Here is a 22185-nt window from a genome sequence, read left to right on the forward strand (position 1 = left end):
AATGACTCTGGAACTGAACACTGAAGACAGTGGTTGCAAAGATCCAAATAGACCAGCCCAGTCATTACAAAAATTATTTTCATTTATTCAAGCCTTTAAAATAAAATATTCATTTAATAGGATACCCACAGAGGCAATAAAATACATAATTTAATCAGGCTTTCAAACTCATTTAAAAATAGAGAGCTTTCATTTGAGAAAGCTCAGCTATTTTTCTTCCCTCTAGCACATTAGAAAAAAAAAAAAAACTGCAACTCACAAGATAATACGTTGTATAAGAGAGCCAAATTCTGTTTGACTTACATATCTTGATGAACAGGGAGGAAAAAATCTGCTTGCTGCAGCTGCTGGCATCCAGGCCCTTGACTTTGGGCATCTTGAAATTATGATATGAATTCATGGTGTGTCTTTAATGCACCTGCCTGCTTCCCATTTGATGAGACAAGTGTAAGAAGAACTTGACAGACTGAAAAATCTTCCTTTTGCACCATTTGGAATAATAGTCTTTGACCCTCCCTAATAGGAAGATTGATAAAACCTCTCCCCTACTAGCCTTTAAATAAATCCCTAGTTCCTTTTAATATGTTTGCCTAACGATGGAAGCATACAGAGGACTCATTCAATTGTGTGAACCTAGTATAACAAGGCATAAATGGGACGCATTTAAAAGCAGAGTCCCTCCCCGTTGATACTGGAAGAGCTAAGAGCTGATCCTATAATTCATGATCCTGTAATGCTGAGGCACCAGCTTGACCCGAACTCACACCAACCAAAAGCAAAAGGCCCTTGGAAACCAACACGTCCGAAAGGGAATGGATGAGGCAGTGAAAAATGGCTGAATATTGGGTTGGCCAAAAATCTTGTTTGGGTTTTCTCTGTACCGTCTTATGGAAAAACCCAAATGAATTTGTTTGGTCAACCCAATAGAAAATGGAACTAGCTCACTCTGAACTGAATTGAGAATGAATCACTGCAGAGTGAAGGAAAGGAGATTAAATTAGCCTGATGATGGAGACCTGACTGTCGGCCAGCTGTTTCACATTTGCCTTGAAACCTCGCTGCCATTGTCCAAATCCTCTTCACTTCCTCTTGTTAGACCTGTTTACAGCAGCCCAGGGACTCAGCTGGCGATGCCCTTCCCACTTCTGGGCCCTGGGTTTGTCCTCCTCTTCCTCAAACACTGTGTGATACCTTACTCGTTTCCCTTCTGCCCGGGCTTCATTCTTACTGCTACTTACTCCTGTGTATCTCATTGACTCTGGTCTCACGTTTCAAGCAAGTTTCTGGTTTTTTTTTTTTTTTTTTCGCTTTTCCTTGTATTTTCCATGATCTCCCATTGAATGGAGTTCACCCACCAGAGCAGTCTTGTTTCTTCCAATGCATCTCCTGCTTTCTGTGCCTACTGCCCCCTCTCTGCTCTAGAATGTCTACGGTGGGGGCTTCCTATGAACCAGCTAGCTGTCATAGCAACCGGAGTCATACGGGCAAGTCTCCAGGGCTCAAAGAGCTCTGCCAAATGCAAGCCATTGAATTTGAAGAATTCTGTTTTTCCTACAAAAAATCAAGTGAGCGTCATTGGACTCCCAAGGCCGAGTGACACAGGTACAAAATCCCTATTGAGTTATGGGCTGGATTCTAATTTGGTTATTAAATTCCAGTATGTCCTATGTTGGGTTTAGTCTGATGTTCAAGGATATTTTGGGGCCATATTCAAAACCAGTGTATACATAAGTGTGTGTGTGTATATATATATATATAATCACATACATGTGTACAAATATTTGTTACATTACATATTTGGATCACCAGTCGCTTGGTACAAAAACCAATACGCTAATTCAATTCAAATTTAAATTTTCACTGTAACTTTTTTTTCTGCCAAATATCCTATCCAAACAAATAATTAAGTATTGTTAGAGTTGAAGCATATTGTTTAGGGTGCTTTTTGGTCCACTGGTGTTTGCTTTCTTCTGGTTGAAATCCTTGATTGACCTATTGGAGCGATGACTGAGGTACTGGTTCATTTTCTCTGCTCTCCGGAAATTCCGCACTGTTTTTCCTAAAATATTTCTTGTGTACCACGTACGCTAGAAGACAATACACAGCAGGTGAAGCAAATTTCATAGTAATCAGCTGCCAACTTACGTTGGTCAGGCGTTATAATTGGTGACTCTAAAAACAGTTGGCATTTTCTGTGGGCGGGAGGCAACTAGTGAGCATGAGCCCCACTCTGAGTTCCATGGATCACTCATGGTAAGAGGGGCGATTGCACTTCAGAAGGCCCTAGCACACAACTAGGGGCTGTGTGCTCACCTGATTTTGGCAGGCATAAGTTAGGTTGCTGGTACTAACCAGTAACAACCACAGCAAGCACGTCTTCTGTGCCTACCATCTCCACAGGTCGTCAACAGATAAGCTAAGGTGCATTGTCAAGACCTTGTCTGCTGGTCTGTGTTGGAGGAGTTGAGCTGGAATAACTGTCTCTCCCAGCCTTCACTCACTTCTTCCCATGATAGTGGGGCCTTGGCTGATGGGTGATCAGCCTTCCTCTCTTCCATGAAGCTGCTAGTTTCTTATCGCAGCCATTTGTCAGCATATTTTTGAGATCAGCTCGCACCTGGACAGACTAGCCTGTGGTTGATGTATCTGTGTGCTAAATGCACCCGTGGGAAGCAATGAAAAGGGGTGGTATTAACAAGCCCAATCTGGTCATTGTTGCCAGCTATATTTTCTAATCAAGCTTTATCGATTGAATACAATAAACGTGCTATTTTGTTTTCTAAGTATCTGATTTTTTTCCCTTCTACTTCTCATTTGGTTCTAAAGTCAATAGGGGAAGAGACGGTATTATCTATTGGCACCCTCAGATTCCAGTACCTCACACTTAAAATTGATATAATAGTGCTATCTATCTCATAGGGCAATTGTGAGATAAAATGCTCAAGTGTGTACTACCACCTTGGGAGATGACCAAGAGATCAGTAAACACCAACTCTTGTGATGACACGCAGCTGAGAAAGACAACTGCCTGCTTCCAAGGTCTTAATATGTTAAAATCAGTATCTCCATGGTTGGTCCCCACACTTCTAATCTATAAGTTTCGAAGCCACTGAGCTACTGACTCTACTGAATTGAACTTGTGGTTAATTAAAATATTCTGCTTTTATTATGAACTGTTTTGAGCCAGGAATCCTCACCTTAGCACTGATTTTATTTAACCAAACTATTTCCTCCCTCCTTTTTTCCTTCCCTCTTCCTGTCCCTCTTTCCTTTCATTGGTCCAAAAAACATTTCGACTTATAATCTTTTCACCAAAATATGTTTCTCAGCACTGCATGTCCTTAGGAGAAGCGCCTCCTTGTTTATATTCTTGCTGCTAAAACTGTGGCAAAATATAAGACCAATGCTATTACCCACTTTTCCATTATTCCTTCAGCTTATCTCTTAATCCCTGTTGAATTAGTTATCTAACTAGTAAATCTATGTGACTGTCCTATCACCAGTCTACTTTCTCTGGTTTGTCTGGTAGATGCTGCTAGTAGTTATTTGGAAAAATCCCACAGTGCACTAAATTGGGTGCATCGCCAACAAAGAGAAAACAAGGTAATTAGGCCACGGAGCCCTCTGTCCTGGATTGGTGATAACTCAGCGGAACGTTTCTAATGGATCCAGAGGGTCCTATTCTAGGAAGGAAAACTGTGCTTCGAGAATGACATTTAAGACTGCAGCCTGGAGAACGATTAGCTCCCATGGGCCAGTTGAATACCTACTGGAGCTAAGTGAAAAAGCCAAACTGTACCTCTGGTCACTGGATCACTTAAGGGTCATGTTAATTTTTCATCCGCCTTCACTATGCTGTCCCTGTTAAAGTGCCATGAAGCTTAAAGATGAAGTTTCTTTATTAAAAATAAACAAAACCAGAGTTTGAAAACAAAGGTCAAATATCACCAGTCATTAGAAAATGTTGAGAAAAGTTTCAGGCGGGTGAAGGCTGGCAAGTGGCAGGGGCTAATGGATCAAAGCTATATGCTACGTTAGAATAAAAAAAAGAAAATCAGACTTGCTATTCCTCGTACTTGAAATAAAGAATGAGTGTGCTTCAACTGTTTCAATTGTATGGCTACTGAAAATATATATAAATAAATATATACATATAAAAATAACATGTGCACACGTATATGTCTTCCAGTATAACTTAGCCTCATAAATGTCTGTTGTTACACCAATTTTCTGATAAAATAAGCTATATGTGTGTGTGTGCGTGTGTGTGTGTGCATGCTCAGTCACTCACTGTATCTGACCTTTGTGACCCCGTGGACTGTAACCCTCCAGTCCATGAAATTTCTCAGGCCAGAACACTGGAATGGGTTGCCATTTCCTACTCCAGGGAATCACTTTTCTCAGTACATCATCTTGATATGCTTAATATCAAGTCATCATAATATGGGCGACGTTTACCACCCACTTATTTCACTGCCAGGAACAGGGAATTAAAAACTGCCCTCCTGGCATCTGCCGGATTCCTCAGAGCAGCCATCCCCGTGGAGCGTGAGTGTGAGTGCTCCTCACCTGCCAGGAACAGTGCTGCCGCGATGATCTGGAAGATGCTGTAGATGAGGGGGAAGGTGAATATGAGGTTGAGCTCCTCGGGGGTGAAGGAGAGCTGCACGATGGTGGAGCACAGCTGTGTGTTCTGCATCCCTGTTTCCAAAGCGACGGTTCGGCACCTGAAGGAGAGGTCCAGAGAACCAGAGTTTCCACCGGTTTGTTCTGGGTGTTGCTGCTTTGTTATTGTGTAACATTAGAAGCAGCTATGAGCGTAGAAAACTTACGGTTACCAAAGGGGATGGCGGAGGGCGGGGAGGGGTAAACCAGGAGTTTGGGATTAGCAGATACCTGCCACTAGATATAAAGGAGATAATCAACAAGGGGACCCGCTACGCAGGGAACTATAGTCAATATCTTGCGCGTGCATGTCTGCTCCGCCGCTTCAGTCGTGTCCGACTCTGCGACCCCATAGCCTGTAGCCCATCAGGCTCGTCTGTCCATGGGATTTTCCAGGCAAGAATACTGGAGTGGGTTGCCTTGCCCTCATCCAGGGGATCTCCCAGACCCAGGGATTGAACCTATGTCTCCTGCGTCTCCTGCATTGCAGGTGGATTCTTTACCCACGGAGCCACCTGGGAAACCCTCAATATCTTCTAACAACCTATAATGGAAAAGAATTTGAAAAATAATATGCACATATGTATAACAATCACTTTGCTGTACGCTGGAAGCTAACAACACTAAATTATTCTAAAAAAGAAATTACTCCAGAAAGAAATGCAGACGTGAGAACAAGTACTTATATATGCATGTATAAATATATCTGTTTTAATGCATTTATTCATATTGTTTTATTTATATTAGATAAACATGTAACTTATTAATATATAATTAGATAATATAGATATTTTATCTTTTCTCTACATATACATAGATGAAATCTTACTCTAGTCACCCTAATGATTGCTGTAATAATGAGAAAATGGATATTTGCCTCTATGAAACCTCTATGACAACCTAGAGGGGTGAGATAGGGAGGGAGGTGGGAGGTGTATAAGAGGGAGGGGACATCAGCCTGTGGCTGATTCATGGTGATGGATGGCACAAACCATCACTAATTATAAAGTACTTATCCTCCAAATAAAAATAAAATCAAATTAAAAAATAAACGTTAAAAAGTCTTGTGTAAACAAAAGCTGCTGTTACTGTTTTCTCCTCTTTAAAAAAAATTTGAGGTTTATAATATTAAAAAAATTGAGGTTTATAATATTTCTGGTCCAGAGGAACAAGGAACAACAGTTAGCTTATTTTACTCTCTGAGCAGTAGACAACATCTTGTCATCAATTTCTATAGTGCACATATGTATAATTTACTTATGTTACATTTAATATATTGGATAATATTCATTTATAAGTAATATATACCTATTTAACATAATACTGAATAAATTTTATATAAATAAAAATTATAAAATAAAACTACATTCCTATGTGCTGGTTGGAGATGAAATATCCTTCCTTGTAGCAGGCCCACATGTGCTAAAACCTGTGTGGGTCATGAGTTCATCTAGAGGAGCCTTGTAGGTCACAAGGCCAATGTGGATGCTTCTGCTGAAGTCATTTTGTTTGGAGAATAAGAGTATGTGACTGCAGAAGAGCTCAACAGGCACTGTATGGGGAGGGGTCCAGGAGGATTTGAACAACAAGAGGCAGTCAGTGTTGTCTCTCTGGGGAATGTGCGTAATTTAGGAATGAATGCATCTACTCAGAGTGATGTATTCAGAAATAGGGTGACTGTTATGATAGGTGAGAAATTTTGAATTTTCCCTGTATTTGCAGCTGTTCTAGGTTGAACTGTATTTTCCTAGATGCATATGCTTAAGGTCCTAACCCTGGGGACCTCAGATTTTGACACTATTTGGAGATAAGGTCACTAAAGATACAATTATTAATAGTGAAGACAGATGATCTGGATGTACCCTAGTTCAATACAACCAGTGTCCTTATAAAAAGGGGGAATATGAACATAGAGACATCCTTAGAAAGAAGGCAATGTGAGGAGAAGCAGGAAGACGCATCCATCAGCCAAGGGGAGGGACCTGAACAGACTCCCCTTCATTCCTCATAAAGGACCAATCCTGCTGGCACCCAGATTCTGGACATCTATCCTCTAGAGCTGGGGGACAAATTTCTGCTGTTGCAGCCTCTCAGGTTTTGGTGCTTTGTTTGAGCAGCCCTAGCAAATGAGCTGGGCTTCCCAGGGGGCTCAGCGGTAAAGAATCTGCCTGCTGATGCAGGAGATGCAGGTTTGATCCCTGGATCAGGAAGATCTCTTGGAGGAGGAAAAGGCAACCCACTCCAGTATTCTTGCCTGAGAAATTTCAGGGAGAGAGGAGCCTGGCGGGCTACTGTCCGTGAGGTTGCAAAGAGGTGGACACGGCTGAGCGCGTGTGCACACACCCACACGGAGCAGAAGAATACAGTGGCTATTACAGAAGAAAATTCCTAGTCTGACTTACTAAAAACACCATACCTGTGCCAGGACTGACCAGCGATTCTGGCCAGAACAAACCCTAAGGAGTAGCCAGCTATGGGAAATATGGTTCCTATGATCCAGAGTTTGGGCTCTATGATCCAGGCGCTCTGGTAGAGCACGCCTCCAACCACGGCTATGAGCACTATGAGCAGGGCGCCTGTGATGGATCCAATCTGGAAGAAAGACACAACAGTAGCAACAATCGTGAGTCAAAGCAAACTCAAGTACTCTTTTGGGAGAAGAAGCCTAAGGCTCTCTGTCCTTCTGGGAAAATGAGAACAGTCACCCCTCTGGGTGTCTCTTGCTCGATGGTCGTGGTAAACCCATGGGAAATGCTGGTACTTGCTCCACGCTTCCAGTTATAGGAAGATTTATAGGACCTGCTGTTAATCTCAGTTAGCCCGAAGAAGATGTTCTACTTGCAAATCATCCTTGTCACGGCAGGGAGAACCCACTCTAGGAAGAATCAGAAGACCTGGCTTCCAAATTCACCTCCCTCTGCCCGCCTTCCTTAGGTCAGTCATGAAACCTCTCTGAGTCACAGCTTTTTCATCTAGGATTGAAGATGAAATCCTGCCCTAGTCACGTTTTATGATTGTCTTGGTAATGAGAAAATGGAGATGAAACTCTATGAAAGTTAAAAAGGCATGGGAGAGCCAAACCAGTGTTATTGCTTTCTCCTTTTCACATTAGAAAAAGAAAAAAATGGAGATTTTATATATATATATATATATATATATTTGTGAGAGGAAAAAAAGAACACTAAATGGCTTATTTTACCCACCGGGAAGTGGAATCTGTCCATATATATATACATCTTTTTTTTTTCCTTTTGAACTTTTTATTTTGTATTGGGGTGTGGCCGATTAACAGTGTTGTGATAGTTTCAGGCGAACAGAGAAGGGATTCAGCCATACATACGGCCCATGTCTACACATCTGTATCATCTATGTCCATCTCATCTGGTTAGAATATAGTTGGTAAAAGGGAATGAATGGTTACTCATTATATATATTATCATTTGTGTGTGTGTGTGTATATATATATATATATAAAATTTTCTATCTATATATGTGTATAATATACACACATTATATATTTAATATATTTTTATATCTATATATATACACTTACCCACATACACACACATATATATGTATATAAATATAAAATCTATCAATTGCCTGGATTGGCCATACAGATACAGGGGAGGGAAAGACATGACCTATTTTCTAAGACAGCTGTCTAGATATATTTTATAATACAAACCAACATGCTGCTGCTGCTGCTGCTGCTGCTAAGTCACTTAAGTCATGTCCGACTCTGTGTGACCCCATAGATAGCAGCCCACCAGGCTCCCCCATCCCTGGGAGTCTCCAGGCAAGAACACTGGAGTGGGTTGCCATTTCCTTCTCCAATGCATGAAAGTGAAAAGTGAAAGGGAAGTCACTCAGTCGTGTCCGACTCTTGGCGACCCCATGGACTGCAGCCCACCAGGCTCCTGCATCCATGGGATTTTCCAGGCAAGAGTACTGGAGTGGGGTGTCATCGCCTTCTCCAACAAACCCACATAGCAGAAGTAAAATAAAGTGCTGTGTGTGTACAGAGTAGAAAAAAGTCAAGAGGTGGCATTTGAACGGGTGAACTGGGAATCCCAAAGGGTGGATAGAAACTTGCCATGTGGACAGGGAAGGGCATTCCAGAGGAGTGGGCTGCATGTCTACAAACAAAGGCCCCTTAGAAGGGGCTTTCTGATCCAGTGAGAAAACCAGTTCAGCTGATGGAGAGACGCGTCATTGCAGCGCACACGTTGGGGCACTGAGTGTGATGCCTGTGCCACGAGTGACATGGGACGCTTACCTTAAGGATGATCTTGGCTTTACGGGGCCACTTGTGGTTAACATACATTCCCACGGAGACGGGAACAACAAGAGCCACCAGAGATATACCTGAAGGTGACGGAGAGCGGCGTGACTGACAGCGCGCAGCACAGGCAAGATGCAAACAAGAATGAGCGGCCTCCAAAAGGGTTAGGATATAGATCAGACTCCTTTCTTGAATACACTAAATGACTGAAAAACAAACAACCTCCCCCAAACTCTACTTCTTCACCTACTCCAGTAAATAATTCAATATTGCTGGTGGAAAAATCGATTGTATTGATGATATAAATCCTTTTCTTATATCCTAGATTTATTTTTTTGGACTTCCTTATACTATCAATTGATATCTTTTAGTTTCAGCTTGTCAGCATCGACAGTTTCAAGTTGTCGGCTTATTTGGCTTTGGAGTTTTATATCCTATGAAAAATGACTTTTCAAAGTGTGTGTGTGTATTCTTGAGGTGTACAAGGATGATAATTAACATCTGTCTGTTACTTCACAGTAGCAGAAATAAAAGAAAAAAGTTCAGGATTCTGCAGGCATTCTGTGGCTAATGACTTTGAGTTAAGATTGACTAGGGTGATTCAAACCTGCAGCAGAGAGGTGAGACAATAGGTTGAAAAAGCATGCTTTAAATTTTCCATGAGATAATATATTTGGCGACCTCTCAAGTAATTATACTTCTTTGCAGGAACGTGCTCACCCAGCCAGATAAAAGCGTCATACTTCAATTTCTCCATGGTAAATTTACTGCTGTTCTTGTGACATGTGGTTTGTTTCTCCTTATTACTTAACACTCATTTGTCCAATGGCTGCTTTTATGTAATATACCACCATACAACTTGTAACTTCTCACAGGCTGTTTCTTTTTCAGACATCCTTTTAAAGCACCAGGAGAAAGTGGAGTCGAATAATGCAATTCTGAGAGTGGGTGTTGCTTGGTACTGGAGTAGATTGAACTAGGACTGGGAAATGGATTCTAGATTCCAGGGCTGTAAATGTCAATTTAAAACAAATATAATAGTGATAAAAACATACTGTCTTTGCAGCCTTCTGGCCCTCCTGGCAGTATAAGGGTCTGCAATGACTTTTTCCCAGAAATTACACAATGGGATTAAGTAATAGCTAAGCGTACCAAGAGCAGGGAAAGAAAAAAGAAAAATAGGAATGAAAGAAGAAGGAGAAAATGGTGGAATAAAGGAAATGAAAAAGGGTCACTGATGGACATACTGGTAAGAGCTCCTAGAAAAACCCCCTTTGGAGGCCCTTGTATCCCGCTCTTGGGAGGAACAGTCTTCCTCTGGGTCTCCAGACTGTTCCCTAAAGGGATGTTTGTCCGCCTTAAAGGAAAACCATGCTGATGCACGTCAACCGTCCTGTAGCGTCTTCCATCTGGGGACCGATACTGCGATTGGAATGTGAGTGTGATTGGGCTTTGATGATATATTTGTCACATGCTGGTTCTGTGCAAAGGCAGCCCAGCTCCATGTTCGGCCCCTCCTTGCTGAGTCTTTATCTTTTGGGGGCAGCCTGAGGCTACAGGATACGCACGCAAGCAGGACCAGCTGCTCAAGTCAATGGCAGAATTGCATTTCCTCTCTTGATCCATACGGGACTGCATAAAGTTTGAAAGTTGACTCAGAGTTGGCTGGAAAAGACACACTTTGCCCTTCGTCTCTTTCAGAGTGTAGGACTCCCGCCTGGAAAGGTGGGTTGTTGCCATCCTTTACTCCCCAGCAGGATGGATCTTGTGTACCTTATCCTCCGTGTGCCTGAGCTCTCTGTGGCAAATCCCCGTCTATTTTGATGTGAAAGCATCTGCTTACAGTCATGCCATTTGAACCGTAACTGGGTCTTTAATCAAGTTTACATGGCAGGTACCGGAGGGAAGAAGGGAGAAAGAAAAAAAGAGAAGGAAAGAGAATGGGGAACAGAGTCACGTGGTGGAACCTGGAGCCAGACAGACCCAGAGCGGGACCTTATTTACAAGCTGTGAGAACTGTGAGTCCTTTATGGCCCTGAGCCTTGGTTTCCCCATCTGTGGAATGGGTGGCATTCTGTCTCACGGTGCTGATGTGAGAATCTGATGGTGAAGTGGATGCACGGTTCCTGGTCCTAGATTCCTAGACTTCTTCAAATGCTTTGAGGGAGGAGGAGAAACAGCAGCTTGCTGCAGCATTTGCGGTGTTACTGGCTGCGCAAGTGGCCTTGGTCTCTACCTAGCTCTCATCCTCTGGAGGGACTCAGGGCGTGTTTGCTGAGTTACCAGGACGTCGGAAGCACCGTATGGGAACTGGGCACAATGGCCCTGCCCACGGAGCAGGGTGAGAGCAGACGGGAGGGCTACTCCCAGCTTCCCCGTCATCTTGGACAAATTAAACATATGCCCTGAGCCTAAATTGACTTGTTGAAAAAGTTGGGATAACGTCTTGCTAATTAATCAGGTTGTGTGTTTTACACATTAAAGGATAGCAAGACAATTAGGTTGGAAAACAGGCCTGGACAAAATGGTGAATAAGTGGAGTTAATATCTTTGTTTGGCAGGCTCTCATTGAAGATTTTTAAAATCTTTTTCTCTCTGTTTCTCTTCAATTTTCTTTTCTTTTTTGCCCTTCATGTCTTGCATGATGACGTCTTTCTCCTTTGGGGTACTAATGACTCTTTCTCACTTTCTTTTCCTTGCTATCAATCATTCACACTGTAGTTAGACTTTCCCAATATTGCCATGGGGCATTTCCCAGAAGGGAATGAATATTAAGAGGAGGATACTTTAAGACTTAATTTTTTTCTTAAACAACAAGTGATTTAGAATTAAAAATTCTCATTCAGCAGACAGGTTCTGTGAGAAGTGTATACCACTCACACAAATTGCAACCTTCCCAGGCAGCAGACTGGGGGCTGAGCAGCATGAGGCCCAGGTAGGTGGTTGTGCAGGGTCAGCTAAGGCCTGCTTGAATGACACCTGGCAGGAAGGAGTTCCCTGGGGTTAGTAGAAGGACCACCAGAGGGGAAATCCCATACTGAACACGTGTGCCAAAAAGAACCGTTTTTTGGGGAGGGATGGGGAAGGGGTTGTCTAACGGCCGAGGTAGGAATAGAGAGAAAGTAGAGACCATCTGAAGATACTACAATACAGATTGTCCCCAGGGGGTGTGCCAAAGTTTGTTCTGATTCAGTTGTGTAGACCTGATTCATGTTTTTTTTTTTTTTTTTTAAAATCACAGAACCAATCTTTCTTAGACATGGAAGCCAACCAGGACAGCTTCCCGTGCCAACAGGAATCCTTTTTACAACCAAGAATCTTTCTGAGGCACCATTCAGTCTTTGCTCACGTGCGCCCTTCCATGGGACCTCCACACCTCTTTGTGGCAGCCCACCAGGGAGACGCGTGTCTCCAAGGGCAGCAGAGAAGAGACTCTTAGCATACCAGCGATGGGTCCTGATGTACTAACTCACCCACATCTCAGCTGCGATGGTCCTGGTTCTGGCCGATACCTGCTTTTTGTAGACCAGGAACTATCCTGTCCTGCCCTTCACCCCACGTTCCACCAGGGACCTAATCTCCACCATTATTTGTTCCCCTAGAAATAGGAAAAAGCCCTTTGGGTGTCGAGGTGAGCATCTGGGAGCTGAGACGGGTGGACATAGAGTTACAGCTCGCACACTGGACTCCTGGGACCAGATATACAAGCTGGGTCAGCAGTCCATCTTCTGAATCAAGACACAGTCCCCAGGGGACAGTTATAAACAGCGTGTTTCACCTGAAGGCTTCTCACGGCTGTTGCTTCCTGGGTGCCCTCTTTTGAAATCATTAGTGGAATGTTTTTCTGGATTTCTTTAACTTGAGTATTTGGGAGCAAACTCATTCCCCCTGGATTAGTTGTGCTCTGGGTTATGGGAAGGACAGAGCCTCCTGAGCACGAGGCTCCAGTCTCCTTAGGTCCAGACGGCTGTGCCCAGGGGTCCCTCCCATCAGCCCCTCTCCCTGGTGATTTCAGTGGAGGAAAAAACTGATTCTCCCATGGGATCAAGGTTTGGAATTCAGATTCTGCTAATCCTCATTCAAACGCAGGCAAGACTTGTCCTAACGTCCTTTGCTGTTATTCAGTCACTAAGTCATGTCTGGTTCTTTGCAGACCCCATGGACTACAGTACACCAGGCTTCCCTGTCCTTCAGTATCTCAAGGAGTTTTGCTCAAACTCATGTCCACTGAGTCAGTGATGCCATCCAACCATCTCATCCTCTGTCACCCCCTTTCCCTCCTGTCTTCAATCTTTCCCAGCATCAGGGTCTTTTCAAATGAGTCAGTTCTTCACATCAGGTGGCCAGAGTACTGGAGCCTCACCTTCAGCATCAGTCCTTCCAGTGAATATTCAGGACTGATCTCCTTTAGGATGGACTGATTGGATCTCCTTGCAGTCCAAGGGACTCTCAATAGTCTTCTCCAACACCACAGTTCAAAAGCATCAATTCTTCAGTGCTCAGCTTTCTGTATGGGTCCAACTCTCACATCCATACATGATTACTGGGAAAACCGTATCTTTGACTATATGGAACTTTTTCGGCAAAGTGATGCCTCTGCTTTTTAATACACTGCCTAGGTTTGTCCTAACTTTTCTTCCAAAGAGCAAGCATGCACAGACTATAGAGGGTGTGAGAGGTGAGGTCTAGCTGAGGCTGAGCCTGGCCTGAGAAGCTAGCCAGGGGCAAGCAGAGGGGAGCCTGGCCAGGCTCAGGGTCTGGCCTGCCAAGTGACTTACCTATGTTATCATAGGGAATCACGATCATCCCCGCGTCAACCCACATTTTGGTGTAGATTAACAGGCACAGCGGCATCATCCCCAGGGCGAGCAGCGTGGAGCAGGTGGTCATGCTGACGCTGGAAGGAAATGGGCCAGTTGACACGGTCACCTGGGCTTTGCAGGGGAGAGGTGGTTTCCTTTCTCAACCCATGCTCAGAAAGTCCTGCCAAAGACTCTCTCCAAACCGTACCATCCGGTCTGATGGATGGAAATATACATGTCCTGTGCAGGCCACACCAGGGACAAGATGGTGAGATCTGTACTGAGTCCCTTTCTATTCTGTCTCCCTCCCCATTTCTTCTCGGGCCTCCCTTGGTGGTTCAGACATTAAAGGATCTGCCTGCAATGCGGGAGACTCAGGTTCAATTCCTGAGTCAAGAAGATCCCCTGGAGAAGGAAATGGCAACCCACTCCAGTATTCTTGCCTGGAGAATCCCATGGACAGACGAACCTGGCGGGCTACGGTCCATGGGGTTCACAAAGAGTCAGACAGGAGAGCAACTGACACTTTCACTTTCCATTGCTTCTCAAGCATCAGAGAAGATATTTTGTGACAACTTAAACTCATTGTTAAACAAGGTACAAGGTGCTTGGGCATGCCGCCCTGAGAACCTCCAATCAGAGAATAGCAAACATATTTACACCTGCCAAGACTTTATGGGCTTTGGCGTGTCTGTGCAGCTTGAGACAAGATGGGTCTCCACAGCCCCTGAAGGAGAATGAATGTCCTCCCATATTCGAGGGAATGTCCCTCCCACATTCGAGGGACGAAGTCTCGGTGTCTTTCCTTAAAGCAGTCAAATTATTCCTCAACTGCCCCCGCCCCCCGCCCCGCCCAAAGCTTGAGGAAAGGAGAGGAAACTGACTTCAAAAACCAAAGAGACCAGGAGAGCAGGCAGGGTGGACCTCATTTCTACTTCTGCTAAGAGATTTAGCAAATGGAGTTCAGCAGAACCAGGGTCTGGGACTTCCCTGGTGGTGCAGTGGATAAGAATTCATCTGCCAGCACGGGGGAAATCTGTTCATTCCCTGGTCCGGGAAGATCCCGTATGCCATGGGGCAACTAAGCCCAGGAGCCACAGCTACTGAGCCCGTGGAGCACAGTGACTGAGGCCCAAGCACCTACAGCCTGAGTTCTGCAAAGAGAGAGGCCCCTGCAGCAAGAAGCCCGACCACTGTAACCAAGAGTAAACCCTGCTCGCTGCAACTAGAGAAAAGCCTGCACAAGGCTGCAGAGACCCGGGCAGCCAAAAATACAGAATAAATAAGTAAAATTATATATAAAAAACTTCAAAGAGAACCAAGGTCTGGGAGTCTCTTCCCAAGAGCATCCATGTGTGAATGAGTGGACCTGGCTGAGTAGGAGGACATCAGCTCTGGAGGTGGAGGGTATGGAATGATGCTTTTTCAGCACGACTGAGTGGATGGAGGGCTTTCGGGTTAGGGGGTTCTTCCAGTCTCTGCAAGGTACTCGGGGCGTGGTGGTGGTGGTGGTGGGTGCATAGACTCTTCCCAGGAAATGGGGCCCTTAGACGGCTGGGCCCGACCCTGCCCAGCTGGCCACCTACGTGATTCTTAGCTTACGTGACTTCTCTTGGCCAGTTTCCTTCTCTGTGAAATGAAGATCATAATCGTTACCACCTCACAGGCTGAGGGACCCAGTGTGTCCAGCACTTAGAATGATTCAAGGAGCTCATAAAAGCCAGTTAGCCCTAACCCTGTCTGGCCACTGGGTATGTGTGTATGTGTGTGTGTGTGTGTGTGTGTGTGCGCTGTGTTTCAGTACAGAGACATTTTTCTGAAAAGCCCTCTAATAGTTGTAGCACTCAGACTATCAGAGTAGTAATTTCTTAAAGGGATTATACACGGACTTCAAGGAAAATATTAAATTACTTATACCACCAGCTCCCCCCTCCCCCTGTCCCCCTCAAAAACCCCAGTTTTTGCAAAATAAAGAATAGGGCAATGTTTATCAGGGGGCTTAACTTGCCTGATAATCTTTTTTTTTTTGAAAAAAAAAAAAAAAACAACAGAATGAACTCATTTGAAATATGTTTAAAGGATTTAGAAAAAAAAATTTGTCTTAATAGAGCTAAAATAGTGTAACAGTAACCAATGCTGAGGATATACGTAAAGTATTTCCAAGAGGTTCAGTCTATTATGGTGACAGGTTACCTTAACTTAGATACACGAGAGGATGCTAAAGGCAGAGTTCTATGCCAGAATAAGAAGGTAATTTGTCATAAACAGTGCTTGATCCTACTTATAAGTAAAATCCTGGAGTTCATAGACAATTTTTCCCCCCTCTCCTCCTTTGTCATTCTCTTTTTTATCTTTTACTTTAAAAAATAAATTAGGATGGATTTAAAGTTATCCCCATAATCAAATTACTTTTATTCCAGCACATCCAATATGCTTTCCAGAGTGGAGATGACAAGAGCGGGGTGGAGAAGGGGACAGTGTTCATTACCCAGATCACAGCGAAGAGAAAGGTGAATCCTTTTTGTTTTCAACCATGAGAACACCTTTTGAGAGGAAGTCTGCTTCTCTCCTTTTTTTTTTTTTTCAAATTTCTTTGTAAGAGCTTCAATTCTGACTCATTGCCAAGACAATTTGTGAAGTTGTATCCTGGTTTTGAGTTTGGCAAGAGCAGTTTCACAGGGGCCAGGAGCAGGGCCAAGGCAGGAGCTGGAGAAGGGGACGGTTTAGATTTAGTGGCCACCGGGAGTGGTAAATCACTGCAGAGGGCACGAGAATGGAAGGGTTGAACTACTCGAAATGAGATGAAAACCAACTCAGATAAGTGATTTTAAGGAGCAACGTAGGAGGATAAATTAACAAAAGGAAAAGGTCATTTTATATAAAAAATCAGAAGTTCTGCAAAGAGCAAGGAGGAGAAGGCAGGAGGGGAAGCGGACGACAGAGGATGAGACGGTTGGATGGTATCACCAACTCAACGGACATGAGTTTGAGTAAGCTCGGGGAGGTGGTGAAGGACAGGGAAGCCTGGCGTTTTGCAGTCCATGGGGTCTCAAAGAGTCAGACTCGACTGAGTGACTGAACAACAGCAACAAAAATAAACAGCAAAGAGGTCAGCAGTGGCAATACTATACCATGTGTTTGCGTTTACGTTGGAATAAGAGAAAACAAAAGATAAGAAAAAAAAGAAACTTGGTTTAAATTCCTGTCTTAGCCCTATTCACTACCAGGGAAAATGTTTTTTCCTTCTTGTTTCGCTTCTGGAATTGAAAGAAAGCAATAAATGAGAATTCAGTGAATGCTGAGGAATTTGGTGAAGTCAGTGATAAAAATTGCAAAAGACTGTAATCATATTAGAAATGAAACACCAAATTTGAAACAGCAAAAGAAGTGAATATAGGTGATGCTGGACAGTGGAAGCGATGACATAGAATCAGCATGGAACGGAGGCTCGGAGTCTGGACAGGGATAAATGGATAGATCTGGATTCTGATTTGGACTCTCACATACACTGACTATTACCTCTGTCAAGGTTTGGAGCCTTAATTTCATCATTTATCAAATGCAGAAAGTAATAGCATTAATACTAACCTATCAGAGGATTAGTTTGAGGATTAAAATACACTGGTTGGATGGCATCACCGACTCAGTGGACATGAGTTTGAGTAAACTCCGGGTGTAGGTGATGGACAGGGAGGCCTGGTGTGCTGCAGTCCATGGGGTCGCAAAAAGTCAGACACGACTGAGTGACTGAACTGAACTAAACTGAGCTTATACTGTGAGTGGCTCCTAACAGTGTCTACTAAGTGTTTGCCAGTAAATAAAAAGAAATGCTGCAGAGAGAGGCAAGGCTTGGTTCTTTTGAGGGGAAAAATAGAGTGAAATTCATATAGTGTTGAATTAATTCTTAAATGAGAGCTGGACATACATGTGGTTGAAATGGGAGGAACTGCTTTGAATTTGTGATAAGCCCGAGGGTCAGTCTAGAACAACTAAAATAACAGTGAATACAAAGCTGGAAGATAAAAAAAATATAATGGCACCTGGATAAAGAATAAAGGACGTGGTAGGAAAATCTAGAAACTTTCCCTACTTTCCTAGAAAATGATGGAAGGGAGTGTCGACTGTGCATAGCAATAAAGGAATTAGGGGCGAACAGGAGAACGGGTGCACAGGCAGCAATTCCCCCAAGAAGTGAGAAAAAAGAAAATGGGAAGGATAAGCCCTTGGGTGGTATGGCAGTGGTTTGCTTGCTAAGTCTTGCCTGGCTCTTGGGACCCCATGGACTGTAGCCCACCAGTCTCCTCTGTCCATGGGATTCTCCAGGCAGGAAAACTGGAGTGGGTGGCCATTCCTTCTCTAGGGGATCTTCCCCACCCAGGGACCGAAATTCCATCTGCTGCACTTCAGGCAGTTTCCTGCTTTGCAGGTGGATTCCTTAAGGCCTGAGCTACCAGGGAAGCCTGTGCGGTGTGCCCAAGCCAGTGTTAAAGAAGGGAGATTCAAAAACAGGGCGACTTTGCATATAGAGCAGACACAGGGGGTTGGGCTCTCTGTGTTCACTCCCAGAACTGTGAGCCTGGGCCTCTGGCTAATTCACCTGAAAACACCTCTGTTTCTCCCTGAGACATTCTGTGCCTAATGCACCCGTGACAGGGCTAGAACAGGTGAAAACAGCTGTTTCCCGAGCAGATCCCCACGACAACTTTCTAGACTGGCGTGAAGGAGCTGAACTACTACGGCAGTGGGCAAGGATTCTATTAGCAAGGTCTCTATTTTGTAATGCGCACGCGCGCGCGCGTGTGTGTCTGTCTGTGTAGTCACCAGAGACTGCAAATTAATGACTTCCCTGGCAGCTCAGACAGTAAAGCTTCTGCCTACAATGCGGGAGACCCGGGCTCGATCCCTGGGTCGGGAAGATCCCCTGGAGAAGGAAAGGGCAACCCACTCCAGTATTCTTGCCTGGAAAATCCCATGGACAGAGACGCGTGGTAGGCTGCAGTCCATGGTATTGCAAAGAGTTGGACACGACCGAGTGATTTCACTTTCAGTTTCCCAGGTTTTGGAAGAGATGATGGGGTGAGGGAGAGAGAATTTGATTTCCCCCTGAAACCACACCCAGGGAAGTGAAAGCCAAATGATATTGATTTGCTCCTGTTCCGTGGTATCTGCTCAACTAGCGCAGGTACCTGTTGGTATAATCAATCACAGCTCAGCTGCCATTGCTAGAATTTAAGTCCCCAGAGTACAGAACTGGAAATATAAAGGTTAGATAGAACTATATCCACATACATGATCATGAGCCTTTAGTTATCCACTGCTCACAAGGAAAGAATAAAAAATGTTGGCAAATTGTTTCCCAGTAGCTGAGATGTCACTTTCTTAATTTGCTCTAAAGAAAATCTATTTTTCTGAAGTTAGAAAATATATTTAGAAGTATACTTTTCTAAAATATATTTTCTAAAGAAAAATATTTCAACAGTTTTTCCTCTAACAGATGCAAGGCATAATGCAATTCATCGCCTTCATCGTGGTATAATGTAACCTCTTTTCAAGGATTATTATTCTTGATACAGTATTACTTCTTCCACTAAAATGCAGTGGTGTCTTCTGGGTGATGGGTTCATAGAGCTGACTGTCCCTAAAAGAACTGAGGGCTTCCCTGGTGGCTCAGACAGTAAAGAATCTGCCTGCAATGCAGGAGACCTGGGTTTGATCCCTGGTTTGGGATCCTCTGGAGAAGGGGATACCCACTCCAGTATTCTTGCTTGGAGAATGCCATGGACAGAGGAGCCTCGGGGCTGCAGTCCATGGGGTCACAAAAAAGAAGAGCTGCTATGTTTTGTGAGTTGACTTCTTCTCTTTGGAGGCATTTTAATCTTTAAATTGAGGTCAGGATTTGGTGGAAGCTTGCTGCCATGAGACACAATCCTGCCCCTCTAATAGCTTGCCCCCCACCCCCAACTTCCTGTTTCTGTGCTGGGTAAAAGTGCAGCAAAGCTTGAGAATTGGGCAAGCAAGTAGGTCCTGTGTGAAGAATGTTTATGAGATCAAGCAGGATTTACTTTGGGTGTGCCACGTCTTTCACTGGGTCTTGTTTGAGTTCCAGAGAGGTGAAATTGCTAGAGAGGTATGATGACTGCACTGTGTGGGTATTGGTGTTGTTCATAAGACAAGGGGATCAGTGGAGTGCACACTTTCTAGGATGAAAATTAATTTTCAACACCGCAGTCCTATAAGAGGACTTCTTCTGACTTGCTGAAGGATTCATCTACCCTGATTCAGCTGGGGGTTTTCCACTGCAATTTCAAACTCTACTTCTGGCTCTTTTATTTCTTAATATTTTTAATTCTTACAGGAATTGTTATGCAAGGGAAGCAAGATTACATAAAAACAGATCTCCTGTTTCCAGAGAAATAGAATTTCCTTTAAGTCACAGGAAAGTGTGAGTGAGAACCTTTAGATAAGGTTTTACTGTTTCAGCCCCCAGAAGGGAATCTACCCCCAAAGCTGATCAACTCAGCACCAAACACACTTTTCTGTCTTACAGACAGATGATCACACGTGTAGCCTTACATGGAGATACAGGCTCTTTCATTTTGTTGAAAAATTGCATTACGTAATATTACATAAAAGCTGTTTGGTGGCAAAGTCCTGTCTTCAACTCACTTCACCCCCCTCGACTCGCTTGTAGATTCCCACCCCTGTGCCTCCATCCGGGTCACACTAAGCTGAAATGTAAGGAGGCCTTATTGCTATATGGCGGTTCACAGATTAACTAAACCTGAACAGCACTCGCCATCCTTCGCTCTTCACAGGACTTTCATTAGGAAAAAAAAAAAAAAAAAATCTGTTACAGGGAAGAGATGGTACTTCCTTATGTGAGAGAGACGTAACGTGAAGATATACGGTTGGTGGGATTTTTCTAAAGCTTCTGGAGAAATGGGCACCAGCAGAGCTTGAGGTGGCAGGCTCCCACGTGTCCACTTGGTGCTGGGTCAATCCGGAATCCAGTTTGACAGTTTGCGGTGAAACATTTCTCCACCGTGAGTGTCTCTCTGAGTGTTGCTGCTGAGGGGGCGAACAGAGCCTGTTGCCTACTGCTCAGGGTTTAATAAGCACACATTACCCTGATACCCAGGTGGTTTGCAGACATGCACACCTTTCACGGGAAATGAGGAATGGTGAGGGAAGGAAAAATCTGTCTACTCAACTTGTGGCCTTAAAATTCTTGGTCCCCTCCCATTAATGCTTCACCTTATTCCGATTAGTTTTTTTCTCCCTCGATGCTAGTTCAGATTAGCATAGGATGAAATGGACAAACATTGCAATTAAGATTACTCTGTGGGAAGCAGAGAAACCATCCTCTGTTTGTTTTATAGGAAGTTAAGCCTAATTTTTTAAAAAACTGCTATAGTCTTTTTTTTTTTTATTTAATGCCAGTAGAAGTGAAGCAAATGTACATTTTAAAAAATGTTATTTTAGAGTTTATACCAAGAGAAAGCTGGTCCAAAAACACTGGCTGTGTTTGGTCATGGTCTCATCCTAGGGTCTGATGTTTACTGGACAGTTTGATTTCATGATTGCATTCAGGACTCATCACCGCAAAGAAAGGTTTTGTTTTTGTTTTTCCTGATACCAAGGAAAACTTTTTCAGGTGTAGCTTCTGGGTTGGAAAGAATTTCTTTTTTGGAAAAACTTGGACTCTTTCTCCAAAGAGAAACAGCAATTAACTGAGTTAGATTCAAAAACAGGAACACAGAATAGAACCCATAAATTCACACAGCTCAGCAGGCAGGCAGGAAGGCGAGTTAAAGGCATTTTGTCTCTTGTCTCATCTGGACCCCATATCCATGGCAGAGCAGACAGGCATTCATGACTCCACAGGCTACTGAGAAGGTTAATTCAATGCCGTTAATGCGGTACTGGGAGGTTTACAAATCTTACCTCAGGTCCATGTCGCCATCCACCCAATAGGCCAAGATGTTGGAGGCAGTCCCTCCCGGACAGCATCCCATGATGAGGACCACTACAGCTTGGATGGGGATGATGTCAAAGGCCACGGAGAGGATGAATCCCGTGAGGGGCATGATCCCGAACTGGCAGAGGAAGCCAATGCAGATGCCCCATGGCCGCTTTATGTGCCCGAGGAATTTCTTGAGTTCCACGTTGCACCCCATGGAGAACATCACCAGAGCCAACAGGGTGGTCAGGACGGCGCTCAGGACCGCGCTTAGAACGGCGTTGAAGTTGCTTTCTGGTACCAGACAGGACGTGCCATTGCAGACTGTTGCATTGGCCAAACAGACCATTGAGTTATCCATTGCTGGCTGTTCTGCTCAAACGCTCACTGAGGTCCACAGCAGTTCCAGCCCACTGCTCCTACTGGATAAATACCGTCCACTCCAGCTGCATCCAACTTTTAAACCCTTTTCA

The 22185-nt window shown here is 44.0% G+C and overlaps 1 protein-coding gene across 1 annotated transcript; it reads right to left on the reverse strand.

Moving 5' to 3' along the window:
- Nucleotides 1-64: 64 nt before the first annotated feature.
- Nucleotides 65-22147, reverse strand: SLC10A2 (solute carrier family 10 member 2). Its single transcript, XM_004012233.6, has 6 exons — nucleotides 21697-22147; nucleotides 13729-13847; nucleotides 8945-9033; nucleotides 7082-7257; nucleotides 4570-4727; nucleotides 65-2087 (listed from the first exon to the last, which is right to left on the reverse strand). Exons 1-6 carry the CDS (start codon nucleotides 22071-22073, stop codon nucleotides 1993-1995), a joined length of 1014 nt encoding a protein of 337 aa, XP_004012282.3. The 5' UTR covers nucleotides 22074-22147; the 3' UTR covers nucleotides 65-1992.
- Nucleotides 22148-22185: the final 38 nt, after the last annotated feature.

Source organism: Ovis aries, chromosome 10, assembly GCF_016772045.2.
Source record: "Ovis aries strain OAR_USU_Benz2616 breed Rambouillet chromosome 10, ARS-UI_Ramb_v3.0, whole genome shotgun sequence".
NCBI classification, from domain to species: Eukaryota; Metazoa; Chordata; class Mammalia; order Artiodactyla; family Bovidae; genus Ovis; species Ovis aries.

Bases quoted from the DNA above. Each gene is read 5' to 3' on its own strand.
- SLC10A2 (XM_004012233.6), bottom strand. From the start codon at position 22,073: ATGGATAACTCAATGGTCTGTTTGGCCAATGCAACAGTCTGCAATGGC. The intron at 4,728-7,081 runs GTATGGTGTTTT...CCTCTCCTTCAG, and splicing joins GCTGGTCAGTCCTGGCACAG to GTGCCGAACCGTCGCTTTGG. The intron at 2,088-4,569 runs GTGAGGAGCACT...ATTGTCTTCTAG, and splicing joins GGCAGCACTGTTCCTGGCAG to CGTACGTGGTACACAAGAAA.